A 13,105-nucleotide genomic window follows, 5' to 3' on the forward strand; every position below is an offset into this window, starting at 1 on the left:
TCTTTTACTGTCAAATGCAGTCACAAAAAAATGTATTCTATTTATTTTACTGGTTCTTCTTCTCACAGTTAAGAAGAAAGTTTTGATGGTTTGGTACATCAACAGTTAACGCCAACAATCAACAACAACAACAGTTAATCTTTCAATATGAGGATGTTTAAACCTGCAGTACCTAATATTTTGGCCTCTCTGAGGCAGCGGAACAAAACGTAGTAAACAGCTCGATGAACAATGTCTGTACAAGTAGCGTAGAGTGGATAAAGCTGAAAACAGCTGACTACGGTGGCCAAAACAGTGAAGTTTCTGGCTGTAAAACCAAAACAGTGAGCTGAAAGACGTTAGAATGCTCAGTAAAGTTGACAGGAACAGCAGAGTTGGTGCTAATTCTCTGTGCATCTGTCACTACGAGTGACCACTTCTCATCTGATCAATTGTTAATAGAAAATGTTCATGTAAAACTGTCCTGTTCTTCAAAATTACGTGCCTGACCTGTCTTTTCATCCATCCATCCATCCATCCATCCATCCATCCATCCATCCTACAGTCCCTCCACAAGTCTTTTCAATGAACAAATCACACCAGACACACTGGAGATGACCCCCAGACTCAGTATACACACATCTATCAGCCGGTCCCTCACAGTGAGGCGGCCCCACCGCAGTCTGAGGTGAAACAGGCACGGCAGTATGAGTGTCATGGCCGCCCCGGTCACGCTGCCTGTCAAACCCATCAACAGGGAGAACCTGGGGACCAGCAGGGCCAGTAGGTATGATGTCATCAGCAAGGCGCCACGGACCAGCAGGGCCGGGCGAGACACGGCTCGACCTCTGTGTTTGGGGTGCGATGAGACAATGGCATCTGTAGAGAGATTGAAGCGGAGAAGTTGAAAGGGAACACAGAGCTTTTGGCACCAGTTTGTGTTGACCCTGCAAGCAACTTGTGTTTATGGGTGGCTGTATTCTGACTCATTGTTTTCCAGTGGCATGCATATAGAGGTCTCATCAGCCTCCAGTTTTAAAACTGTGGCATTATATTTTTCCTTATTTACAGTATGACATCATTTTAATTAGGTAATACAAGTCCCAGTTCCCAAGAACTGCATTTTAAATAAAAGCTGCACAAGACAGGGAAGCTTTTACTTACATACTCCCATTAAAGGGGAGTTCTTCCTTGTCATTGTTGCTCAATGTAATATCTGATGATGCTCATGTGGGAATTCTTGAATCCTTAATTTTGAATTCCTGAATCGTTGGGTCTCTCTCTAATTAATCACTTTCTAGACCTGCTCTTTATGTGAAGCGTCTTGAGATAACGCTGTTGTGAATTGGCGCTATATAAATAAAGATTGATTGATTGATCGATATCTTATCTTTTTGTTCATTTTCCATTTGACCAGCTAAAATATTCATTACATGACTTGGGGAAAAGTAAAGCATCATAATCTGATGACTTCATGACTGTTGACAGTCAATAATTATGAAAAGTTCAGCCATGGTGACAAATGTGTTGACTGTCAACACATTAGGGAAGTTTTCCTGATCATTCAGCTCTCAAATTTATTGCTTGTTTTCTGAGCACCTGGATCTGTTTGAAGGTTTACTGCTGTTTTATTTATTGGTCTTGATTTCATGTCGTCATCATCCATTGTCTTTTATTTATTAACTGATCAATGATATTTCCACTGTTCGTGACTTCTTCATTATCGAAACTTATATTTCTTAAATGGTTGTCAAATTGCTTCATTACTTTGGGGAAGGCCAGTGGTTTGAATATATAACAGAGAGTCACCTCCAAGCAGACAGGCTTGTAGTATTTCAGCAGCAGAGTAGAATGGCAGAGGGTAGGACAGAAGGGCTTTAGCCAGCAGACACAGGTTGACGAAAGGTCGAAGGTCAGAGGGCAGGTTGTCTGTGATGACCTCACTGGTCTCTGTCCCCCATGTCAGCACGGCCTAATGGAGGAAAGCAATCCCTGCAATTAGTCAATCAATCACTCCATTTGTCATCTAGCTGTCCCCTCCTCCATCCTTTGATCAGACCTGCTGTTGTCAGCGAGATGCCAGCTAAACATTTATTTCTCTTTGGACACTTTTTGGCCATCAGAGCCATCGCAAACTCACATGCAATTCTATCAACTACGTAATCATTGTTGAAATTACATGACAATTTGCTCTCTCACACAATGTCACTAACCAGAACAGAAAACATAGTTTTCATGATGCAGGCTGCACCATGAGTCCATCCCAGCATGGCATTAAACTGCCCTCTGTCCGCCATACTGCCCTCTAGAGGAGGGAGGAAGATCTGCGAGGTGTAGGAGAAGATGATGACGCCCACAGAGACGAGGAAGTCCCCGGGGTCCACGGACAGAGACAGAGAGGACCAGGACCAGCTGCTGGCTCGACTCAGACAGTACAGCATGACCAACAGGCTGACAGTGGGTCCAAGAATAAAGGGAGAGAAAATGAGAAAAGCTAATGCTCTATGACCGGAGTAAAGCATATGCAGTGAATATAATAATAATCCTTTCATTTAGTCAACTTTTAGTCATACAGGAGAAAAACTGTAACTGTAAAGTAACTGACAGTGTTTTGATGTTTTTAACTGAACCAATTAATCCAAGTAGCAGCAAGAAATTCAGCAAAAATAGATAAAAGTCCAGATAAAAATTCTCCCTGTTTAAGTCTTGAATTATCAGGGAATAAACTGAGAGGTAATGTGTATTTAAACATGACTTAATAGCCGAAGAAATGTTTTGAGATCAGAGCCGGAGCGCTCCAAGACCGAGCTGAATTTTCCTTGTCTCGCACAAGACACCTGCATGAGAACTAAATCAAACAAATAGTAACTGCACTGTGTAGCAGGTGGGAGCAGACAGCATAACCAGCAGCAGCTGCAAAATTATCACAGGGGTGAGAGGGAGAGCAGATTGAGAAGACCGCCTTGTTGTCTTGATCTGAATTGATTGGTGAGTGTGTGCTGTCACCGGCTGATACTGATGACAGCACGCAGAAATGTGCTGCTCTGTCAGAGCAAAAGCTCAATCACCTGATCAGTATGTGAGCCAGGGAGCACAGCAGGCTGAGCGTGGAGACCGGTCTGAGATCAGTCAGCAGCAGGCAGGGCAGCAGGAAAATCAGAGACACCAGAGAGCACACTGATCTAGGAACAGACATCCCTGACAGGCTGTCGGACAACAGACTGGTGGAGACGACTAGATACAGGGTGCAGGTCATTAACAGCTCAATGACCTGGAAGTAAAAAAGAAAGGAGGTGAAAAGAGGGACATATTTTTCTGTGTTGTGGGAAATAAAAACATTTTATTTTAACTATGCAATAAATGTTTAAATGTTAGAATAATCCAGGTAAGATAGGTGGAAAGTCTGAAAATCATAAGGAATTATGTAATTTCACTGGTTTCCAATTCAGTTCAGTCAGAATCAAGATTATTTCTGAATCAAAAACAAAAACTCTGAAGCGATGCTATTTAAAGTCCGTAATATTTGATAATAATGATGATATTTATCTAATTTGATAATATGCAAGATTGTTTCACTTGTTTTAAAGAAAAGTTTCAAGGCTCAGAAGAGCAGAATAAAGATTGTGTCCATTGGTTTGTACGTGTGTGTGTCTGGTTACCTGAGCCACATTAACCATCCACCCCCCAAGGCCGGGCCAGTTGGGCCACAGTCCTTTGCAGCAGGCCTCCACTATGTCCTGGTAGCTGTGTCGCACTCGCACTTTTGACACCAAGCCAACCCCCCCGCTGAAAGACACAAAAGCATCCTTATTGTGATGAATTGTCCCTGAGACGAACGCACATTTCTCTCCCGTTAAACTGCCATCAAAGCTACTGTATGCTGTCCTTGTTTGAAGCATAAGAAATGGATGTCTTTCCTCTTCCTAAGTGAGCACAAAGAGTTGTTTTTTTAACAGCTAACAATTTATATTTCCCATCAAACTCAGCTCAGTTGGACTGATGTGAATCAGAATTTAATTTGGCTGGAACCCACAAACCAATGAGGCGGAAGTAAACACGACACATTCACATCTCTTTTAGCTGTGGCAGTAGTGTATCTCTGCAGCCCGCCACTGCTGAATGAACACAACAACATGTGTATTTGAACTCCACAAACTCCCCACTCTGTGTTTATGCCACATTTGGGTTTAGATTCCCCTCGAGGAGTCGGAATAGAATATAAGGAATTCGCATGAGAAGAACTCCGCTGTCAGAAATGATAGTCGCCATCGCTGAAAATACAGAGCGGAGAGCACCATCGGCAGAAACTCAAACTAAGTATTCAATGACGACAAGAAAAAAAAAAGCATCCCAGTAGTGAGTGCTGACACTGACAAGTGCTCTTTAGGAAGTTCACCCCAGAAGAGCTGCAGCACGACACACACAAACTTAAATAAGTTTCCTAATAAATCTTTGCTCTCATTAGAATAGAAAGACTGTAGTAATAGAAAGCCTTTCTATATAATAAAAGTAATGTATCCTGATTATAACGTGGCACTGCACTTGGATAACTGACACCAAACGAGTAAAATATGGTGGAAACCCTACCTTTGTTCCTCTTCATATAGACAGGCCACCAGGATCCTCCCTGTGTGGTTGCAGACCCAGGCGGACAGAACCAGCAGAACAAGACCTACATAACCTGACTGGACCAGAGCGAAGGGCAAACCCAGCACAAAGATACCCTGAGGGGGGGGAGAGAGAGAAGGAAAGAAAGAAAGAACATAGATGGGCAGGTTCACGAGGGCAGTGAGGATAAGAAATGAGAAGGCCCTGTTCCCCGCTCTCTGATGGGACGCCCTGACAGCGGAGAGGTTAACACGCAGACCGTGTAACCACAACAATTTCTGGTCCAATTTGTGGTGTGTCTTTACCCCTCTTTCTCCCTCTAGTTCATATCTCTATAACATCATACAGGCAAAAATGCTACAGACAAAAACAAGCTCTCTACACTTCTTTTGATATTTACCATGACGTCCCACTGGATCTCTAATTTTCTAGACTAGATTGGTTTAGAGATTTCGTAGGTGCCTAAAGGCTTGTGTGCAATAAAGAATAATAATTAGAGGAAAAGTAATAATTAGAAAAATATGAAAAATACAGCAGTTAAGGATAAAAATCATAAATGTAGGCTATGTGATAAGGGTATTAAATAATAATGATGAAATGAATAATATAGTGCACATTCAGCCTCTAAGTGAAACAACCTGAACATACTGTGGGATGGTCATTGTACACAGTTACAACTTTTTTCAGTGTGAAATAAGTGTTGATAAGTGTGGCAGTTCTAAGGAGAGGGAAGAATAAGAAGACTGTTGCAGAGGAAATGAAGAGAAAAGAGAGGAATGGGCCGTTCATGGTGGGAAGATGAGGAGGCGAGAGGAGAGTTTTGGCCCGATGCCTGGAGAGTTCGAGGATGCAGGAGAGCAGCAGGAGCAGGAGGAAGAGGAGCGTCGAGCTTTGGCCCATCACCAAGGGCAAAGTGACTGCCAGAGAGAGGAGAAAGGAGGAGAAGGGGAGGTGGAAGGCGAGAAAAGGAGACGAGAGGCGGACGAGGGAGAGGGAGAAGGAGCAGAGAGAAGGAGGTGGGAGAGGCGCGACCTCGCCGCTGGAGAGCAGGAGGTTGGAGGAGAAAAAGGAGGAGGAGGACGAGGGGAGATCAGAGGAGATAACAAGGCACTTTGATGGAGCTGCTGTGTTTCGTATGTTGGAACATGGAGATACACAGACACACTGAGCAAGTTATGGAAGCACATCACAGCACATCATCGCTGCAGACACACACATTGTGGATGCATAAACAGACAAGCACGCATTCTCTCTCTTTCAAGTTACTATTTTGTAACTGGTGTCTGTCAGGCATATGCTGATAGAGCTTTGATGTTCAAATGGAGCTGCTGGGGATGAAAGCAGTTTGAGAGAAATCTGACGCTCAAGTATCTGATTTCATCTCCCCCCCCCCCCCCCCCCCGTCTCTCTCTCTCTCTCTCCCTCCACTTCTCGTTCTCTCTGTGTTTTTGCCAGGTAATTCCTCATTGGTTACTGAGCACAACCCGAAGCAGCTCCCAATCACAAACGGGTACAATACAGGAAGTTAAAAAAAAGAAAAAAAAGAATTTAGCTATTCCTTTCAGCTCCATCTTGTCATATTCTGGCACTCATGGCACCTTTAAAATGTGTTTATTCAGGAGATGTTGACCAAGCACATGTGCTCTTTTTCTTACCTCACCACTTTATCAATATCTAGCACCAAGCAGTAAAAGGATCTGAGCGACATGTGCTGAAAAAATAAAGATTAAAGAATAAAGATTATTACACATTCGCTGCTCCTGTCAGGACTTCCCGGGTGCAAGATTTCAAACCGCTGCCCTTCGGGTTACGCGCGATATTTTATGCAAGCACATGCCCTGCGCACAAAAACTGGATGGAGAAATGTCTTTCCCCACCATGAGGGGATAAGGTGAACAGACAGGTTTGACATTTAAATAACTGGAAGAGTCTTCCTTTTTTTTTTTTAAACCAGGACAAATGTTTAAGTCTTTAATCAAACTTGTTTTATTTGTTCAAATAAAAAAAATCTGAAAAGGTCATGTAAGTTTGCAAGTAATGTGCATCTTAGAGTTAATATTGTATATTATGTTATATGATATCTACAATATATAATGAGAAGATGTTGGCTACTGTTCCTTTGCTGCTGATCATAATCTTGAACGGTGCCATAGCATAGTAGGGTTATTATTATAAACCTGGTTAGTAGATTCTTTCCTTTCGCTTTTCAAGCAAAAATGCCAAATATCCACAGTCACATGTGAGAATTTGATGGGTTTGTCTGTTATATATGATAGAAAATTGAATATCTGGGGTTTGGACCGTTTAAAGATGTCACCTTAGGCTGTGGAAACTTGTGAAGAAATTCTTTTCATGATGTTTTATAGAGTCAGGGAATAATTAAAGGGGTATTGCAGTACTTTAGAAAAGCAATTCCATGAAGTTGCATGACTCACCAGCAGTGGATTAATCAATGATGAAAAAAATGATCTTCATCTTAACTGGGTATTTATGTTGGTATTAAAGAGTATTGTGGTAAATAAAGGTCATCAAAACAAGCAGTTTGGATATGTCACCATGGCTCAGGGAAATATAATGGGCATACTTTTAATTATTTTCCGATATTTTACAGACCAAATGATTACCCTTTTTTGAGAATACAGTTAGCGGATTAACCAGTACAGAATGGTAATGAAAACATTATCAAACGCAGCAGCCTTGGAAACCTCCAACAGTATTTCTCATGGAGATCCATCCATCCATCCATGCATTATCTAGACCGCTTATCCATCAGGGTCGCGGGGTTTCAAGGAGATAATAGCATCAATGATAATCATGATAATGAAGATGATGATAATAATGACAATGATAAAAGGAGGTGATCTACTTTACTCTTAAACTACAAAAAAATGTCCTTTTTTAGTGCACCAATGTTCAGCCTCCCTTTTTTGCAGGGTCTGGGGATGTATTTGGCATCAGGATGAAACAAATAACTTGTGACAACAATCTTTCCAAAGCAAAATGGGAACACTCCTCATTTCCCCACAGCTTGTGCTTGGATTTTAAAAATAATCCCCAAACATTTAGAATTCAAATCTTAAATTGTAACCCAGTTTAAAGGTAAAATGCCTCTCAAAAAATTTATAATTATAGGCAGTTAAATGAATATCAGTTTTTCTCAGTGTCAAAAAAACATAAGGTCCAAGTCTCTAATCTGCAATGAAAACACACACGCTGGAGCTGCTTCATTAACAGTCAGGTTGGAATTAAAACTGAGTTTCATAATATTCCCAAGTTGGGAGCTTTGAGAGCTGGAGCTGTTTTTTGGCAGCAAATTTGCTCTGTGATAAAAACTTTATTAAGCTGGCAGACAGTCAGTAATATTGGCATCAATAAACCACCCCGAAAATACATATTTTCTTTTTAGCCTTGAAGGAGATAAAGCTGCTGTTCTTTTTTCCATTATTAAGACATTAGCCCCTTAGCAAATGGATTTGTCGTTATTGCACTGATAGGTGTTTATACATCCGATTACCATTCTTCCTCTATCATGGTTTTATGTGTTTATCCATCACTGTCTATCACAATTTTAAACACTTCAAATGTGCACTGAATCGTCGCCTTTAATAAAAAAAGACGATTCTTTGCTACCACAGTCATCCAGCTGTTACCTTAACTTAACCTATCTGTAACCTCACCTAAAGGGACTACTTTGCAATCCATTTTATTAAGGCTCCTGATTACAGTGTGCTGCAGGTAATGAATATCCTATAAAACATTAACCAACCCAGCAGAGTTTAAAAACATGCTGCAGTAAAATCTAGTAAAATAGGAACTATTCAAATCACAGCATGGTTTTAGAGACAAATTAATTCAAATATAGCTGCAAGTATTGAGGTTACATGAGACACAAATCAGAGATTTGAACAGGCAATTTAAACCAGTAATATGGAATACATCACAGTCTCAGTTTTCATTAGAGACCGGGTCTCTTTAACTCGGTCTCAAATGAAAACTGGAAAAAACATCCTGGCACTCACATAGATAGACTAGCATCAATAAACCAAACACATAAAATACTTGTTTATCCACAAGGTATCATGTGTTGGCAGCAGCGCTGACGCTCATTAAAAACCTGTGTGTTTACAGCATAGGCATTCGATGTGAATTCCCCTCAACTCCTGGACTCCACGTCTGCATGCATGCGTCTTCATTTGTCAGCATGTGTGTGTGTGCGTACGTGTGTGTGTGTGTGTGTGTGTGTGTGTGTCTGTGAGTGTGTGTATGCATGCATACACTGTATTGATGGCCTAATGTCATAATGTTCTTTAAGGACCCAGTGATGCTGTTCAATTACACTACAGTTACTCAGTGAAAGAACACATTTACATGAGTGCAGCAGCTGAATACGATGCACCATTTACAACATAATAAGCTATTAGCATTAACGCCACGTGGGCGCACTGTGACTGGGAGCTTTTCTTTCTTTAGAAGAAAAAAAAACGATTTGATTAACGCTTTATTTGATTATGATGGCTGGAGAGTTCAGCCTGCAAGACCACAGAGCATTGTTTAGTAATATTAAAACACAATCACAGTGGATTAAATAGTCTGCAAGTTTCTTGCTTTTTCAATCTAGAGTGCAGCTCGGTGCCTAAACGGTCAGCATTTGCATTTTGCATTTGTCTTCTACAAGAGGAACTGGAGACACATTAGGTTTTGGAGAAAAAGGAAGAGTAAAGTGCTGAAATTGAGTGTTTGCAGCTGCAATAAACATGAGCTACGGTATCAGAAAATCAAACGCAGGGGTCTGCTGTTCAGCAGTCAGCTCAACATTTGAAACAAGGAACAGTTCTGACGGTGCACGTGTACTGTGTCTACCTGTATAGCATTTGTGACATTCCAGCCAGCCTCCCAGGCGGTGATGGTGGGAGTAAGATTCAGACATGTGGTCTCAGCATTAGGGCTCTGAACTGGACTGGCCACACTCATCATTGCTCTCTCTTCTTGAAGGCTGGTACACAGCTGAGAAGTCCTTTCCACAGTCTCGCCCCCTTCTTTTTCCTCCTCTCCGTCTTCAGAACGTTTCTGTTTTTGTGTATTCCCTCTCAGCAGCCCAGCCAGGCTGTAGGATCTGCTCTTGGTACACTGGTTCTGGTCCGAACTCGGGTTCTCCTCACCGTTGCTTCCCATCCTGCAAGCTTGTGTCTCAGAGGATCTTTTCCCTTTGACATAACTTTGGGTGTCATGGAACAAAAGAGAGTCTGCAGTTGAAACTGCTGAAGTTACAGAGATGGTTGTGGGTCCAGTGGAGATTACAGTAGTTCTGGTCTCTTTAAAAGCAGGACTTGCCTGCTGTGAGGTGCTGGTGGATCCCATCAGGTTAGGAGCAGGTCTGTCCCTCATACTGGGATGATCTTGCTCTGTCTGGGACGAGCTGCTTCTTCTAAATGATGTTCTGTTTCTTCTGGTGTCATCAGAGCTTGTGCTATTATTGACTGCGATGTTGTATAAAGGCATTCTGTTGTCCTCACCATAAGTCCTGTTCAGCTCGTCGCTGTGGGTCAAAATGAGCATCTCTTCATCCTCCTGAAAGAACCTGCTGATCAAAACCACTGTATTACGTTTTGAGACAGTTTTTAAAAATCACATGTAAAACATAATGAGTTTGCCTCAATTTGAGGGGACTATGCTGTGGGTTAAGTTGTTGGAATCTAGTGAGGATTAACTTGTTCAAAAACAACTAAAATGATTGACGATTGATGAAATAGCACCATTATATATCTTAATTATCATATGAATTAGTATTTTCATATGTAAATTAATAATATAATAAATGTCTAAGTGAATATATCCCATCCTGTGACTCACCTTGTTGTCCAGTCCAGGTGTAGCCTCGACGCTGCCCAGCCCCACAGAGACCCAGCAGCACCCCAGGGCTGCCCGGAGCCACGAGCCCAGTGAGGAGAGCCCATCTTCAGCCGCGCCGTCTGCAGAGTCAGCCTCCCTGCCTCTGGAGGTCTAAAGGTCTGAGGGAGCTTGACTAACAGTGGACACATAAACACACTCGTACACAAATTCTCATCGAAACGCACACCCACAGTGTCTGCCTGGAAAGTATGAAGTGATTGACAACTTGGTGAGCTGTGACATTATAATATAGCAGTGTTTTCAGCAGTGAAGACAGTACAATGGCCTTCACAGTGGATAAATACACTAAGGGGGGTAGGCTAAGGTGGAGAGCAAAACTTAGTTAACTTTTATTTTCTGCAGAATACAATGTCTCCATCTCTAGATGCTGATAAAATAAAATAGAAACTTTCATTACATAATAGCAATGTTCTAATAAAACATTCAAACTTATGTGTGTTGTACCAACTGTATGTCATCTTTTAGCAACCTTTGCATCATCACGGGTTACTCCATTAAAAACCAACTTCAACTACTTTCACGTTTCACCGTAGACACTCTTTTGAGAGCTTCAAGCAACATAACGAGATTAGTCCCAAACCTACACAAAAGGGATGAAATATTTACATTGTTTCCCCTCATTTCGTGCCTCCGTGTCAACACAAGGCTGCTGTAGTTTTGCCCCCGCAGTGTTGTGAGTTGTGCAGGGCAGCAGGAGGAGCCATAGAACAGTTGTGTAACTCGGTGTTAGACAAGAAGGACTAAAACTTCTGTCCAGCTCTGCACGTCTCACTTTTGAAGTACTCTGTGCTGCATTTAGATCTCCTCCGCTCTTCTCCTATTTCCTTCTCCCTTCTATAACAAGCCCACTCTTTGTTCGTGGTAGCCAAAGCTGCACTGATGCAACATTTCATTTGCTTTGTAGCATCTGAAATTTTTATTTCCAAGACTGCTGGAGTTCTGCTGCACTGACGTATGCTGTAAAACCGTTTATGGATTCAGTGTTGTAGCACCTACCTCAGACTCAGACAGTTTCACACATTTGTACTGTTTTACCAGCTGTGGAAATTTACTCACAATGCAGCTCACAAGCTACTGTATAACTGTGCCCAAAAGTAATCTGATTACCCCATTTCAGGGTTGCAACATGCTCCCACAACCCTCTGGATATAAAGTCAAAGAAAATAAACGATTTAATTAATTGTTAGCAGTAGTGGAGTGTACAATTTATAGGTACTTTACTTGAGTAAATTCAATGTAACCCCACTTTATACTTCTTCTCCATTACATTTCAGATGCAACAGATTGCATTTTTACATTCTCCTGAAAGATACAGACAGACTTCTAGTAACATTGAAGAATAAAAGACCAGGTAATGATATTTGATACATTGCTGTAGATTAAACTACCATTAAAAAAGTAGTTCAAAATAACTAAATTTACTCTTCTCATCCTGCTAAAACAGAAAAATGCTGCTTACAGCTTAATGCACCACAAAATATAAGTGATATAAAACAACTATGACTATTGATACATTTGGATGTATGCATTTGTATGTGTGTGCATTTCTTTCTTTCTTTCTTCTTCTTCTTCTTTTCTTTAAAAACTTTTCCCATATGTTTTTAATTATTTTCTCCCAATCTGAGGAGAAGGAGGAGAGACGAGTAAAAGAGGAGGAGGAGTAGAAAGAGAGAGAGAGAGAGAGAGAGGGAGAGAGAGAGTTTGGGGTGAACTTCTGTAAAAACTTTCCTCTGACATTCACCTCAGCACAGAGGCGCGCGGACTGACGGACGGACGGCGTCACGACGTCAGACCTCAGACCAAATGAAGCGACTCCGGCTCGCGCTCCTGGCAGTGTTGCTATGGCAATGCTGCGACGCTCAGCAGAGAGGTGAGTACCCGGAACCGTCACGGATCGATACGCCGATAACGCGGCACTGCGACACTCATTTACGGCAGAGCGACACCCCGAACGAGCCCGGTGTAGCTCCGCCACAGCTGCCGCTCACATCCCCTAATGAGCCGCCCGGCCTGCGGCTAGCTGCACCTTAGCGGTGACCAGCTAAATGAAAACACAGGTGTTTTAAAGCGTCCTCACATCGTAGTGGTAAGCAAGAAAACGTCCCTTTTTAATAGTTGTTGAAAACTGAGGTTTGTCTTGTGTTTTGTCGTTAACAAAAGATGGCAAATAATGTGAAAACCCCTTCAATGACACACCATGTTAAACCTAATTATACCAAACACACTGTCTGTATGAGCAAAAACAGCTGGAGCAACTGGAGAGCACAGATGGAGACAGAGAAGTTAGTTTGGAGAGTTTGGTTCCTGGTCTGCTGTTTTTCTAAATGAGAAGAGCAGGCCTCCACATCTCAGATGGATTTGTTGTTATTTTGAGAGTCATAAATCAAATTAAGGGGCTGATATTCAACATGACATGGTGGTAGTGGGTGTCACGGTGTCATGATTGTCTCCCTTGCAGTTCCTGCTCAACTAGCAGAGTATGTGATGATCCACTTTTCTGTACTGTATGTCTACCCCCCCAACCAAACCCCCCACCACAGGGAGTCTTGTTTTCCAACTTTTCGCATAGCTCCAGCACAGTAAGCGTGCACAATGTAGACTGTACGCG

General features: G+C 42.0%; 2 protein-coding genes across 2 annotated transcripts in view; one reads left to right on the plus strand and one right to left on the minus strand.

Moving 5' to 3' along the window:
* Positions 1–538: 538 nt before the first annotated feature.
* On the minus strand, positions 539–11,058 carry LOC139218334 (vesicular inhibitory amino acid transporter-like). The gene is made up of 9 exons (XM_070849899.1): positions 11,013–11,058; positions 10,438–10,609; positions 9,448–10,165; positions 4,567–4,703; positions 3,639–3,765; positions 3,048–3,250; positions 2,193–2,430; positions 1,789–1,951; positions 539–858 (listed from the first exon to the last, which is right to left on the minus strand). Exons 1-9 carry the CDS (start codon positions 11,056–11,058, stop codon positions 539–541), a joined length of 2,124 nt encoding a protein of 707 aa, XP_070706000.1.
* Positions 11,059–12,274: 1,216 nt separating this feature from the next.
* Positions 12,275–13,105, plus strand: part of lama2 (laminin, alpha 2) — a 165,835-nt gene continuing 165,004 nt past the window's right edge. Inside the window, exon 1 of the mRNA XM_070849929.1 lies at positions 12,275–12,367. Coding sequence (XP_070706030.1) covers positions 12,301–12,367 — 67 coding nt within the window. The 5' untranslated portion in view covers positions 12,275–12,300. The remainder of the gene's footprint in view (positions 12,368–13,105) is intronic.

Source organism: Pempheris klunzingeri, chromosome 18 (genome assembly GCF_042242105.1).
Source record: "Pempheris klunzingeri isolate RE-2024b chromosome 18, fPemKlu1.hap1, whole genome shotgun sequence".
NCBI classification, from domain to species: Eukaryota; Metazoa; Chordata; class Actinopteri; order Acropomatiformes; family Pempheridae; genus Pempheris; species Pempheris klunzingeri.

Bases quoted from the DNA above. Each gene is read 5' to 3' on its own strand.
- LOC139218334 (XM_070849899.1), bottom strand. From the start codon at position 11,058: ATGTTGCTTGAAGCTCTCAAAAGAGTGTCTACGGTGAAACGTGAAA. The intron at 2,431-3,047 runs GTGATTGAGCTT...ACCCACTGTCAG, and splicing joins CTGGCTCACATACTGATCAG to CCTGTTGGTCATGCTGTACT. The intron at 859-1,788 runs GTGACTCTCTGT...ATCTCTCTACAG, and splicing joins ACAAGCCTGTCTGCTTGGAG to ATGCCATTGTCTCATCGCAC.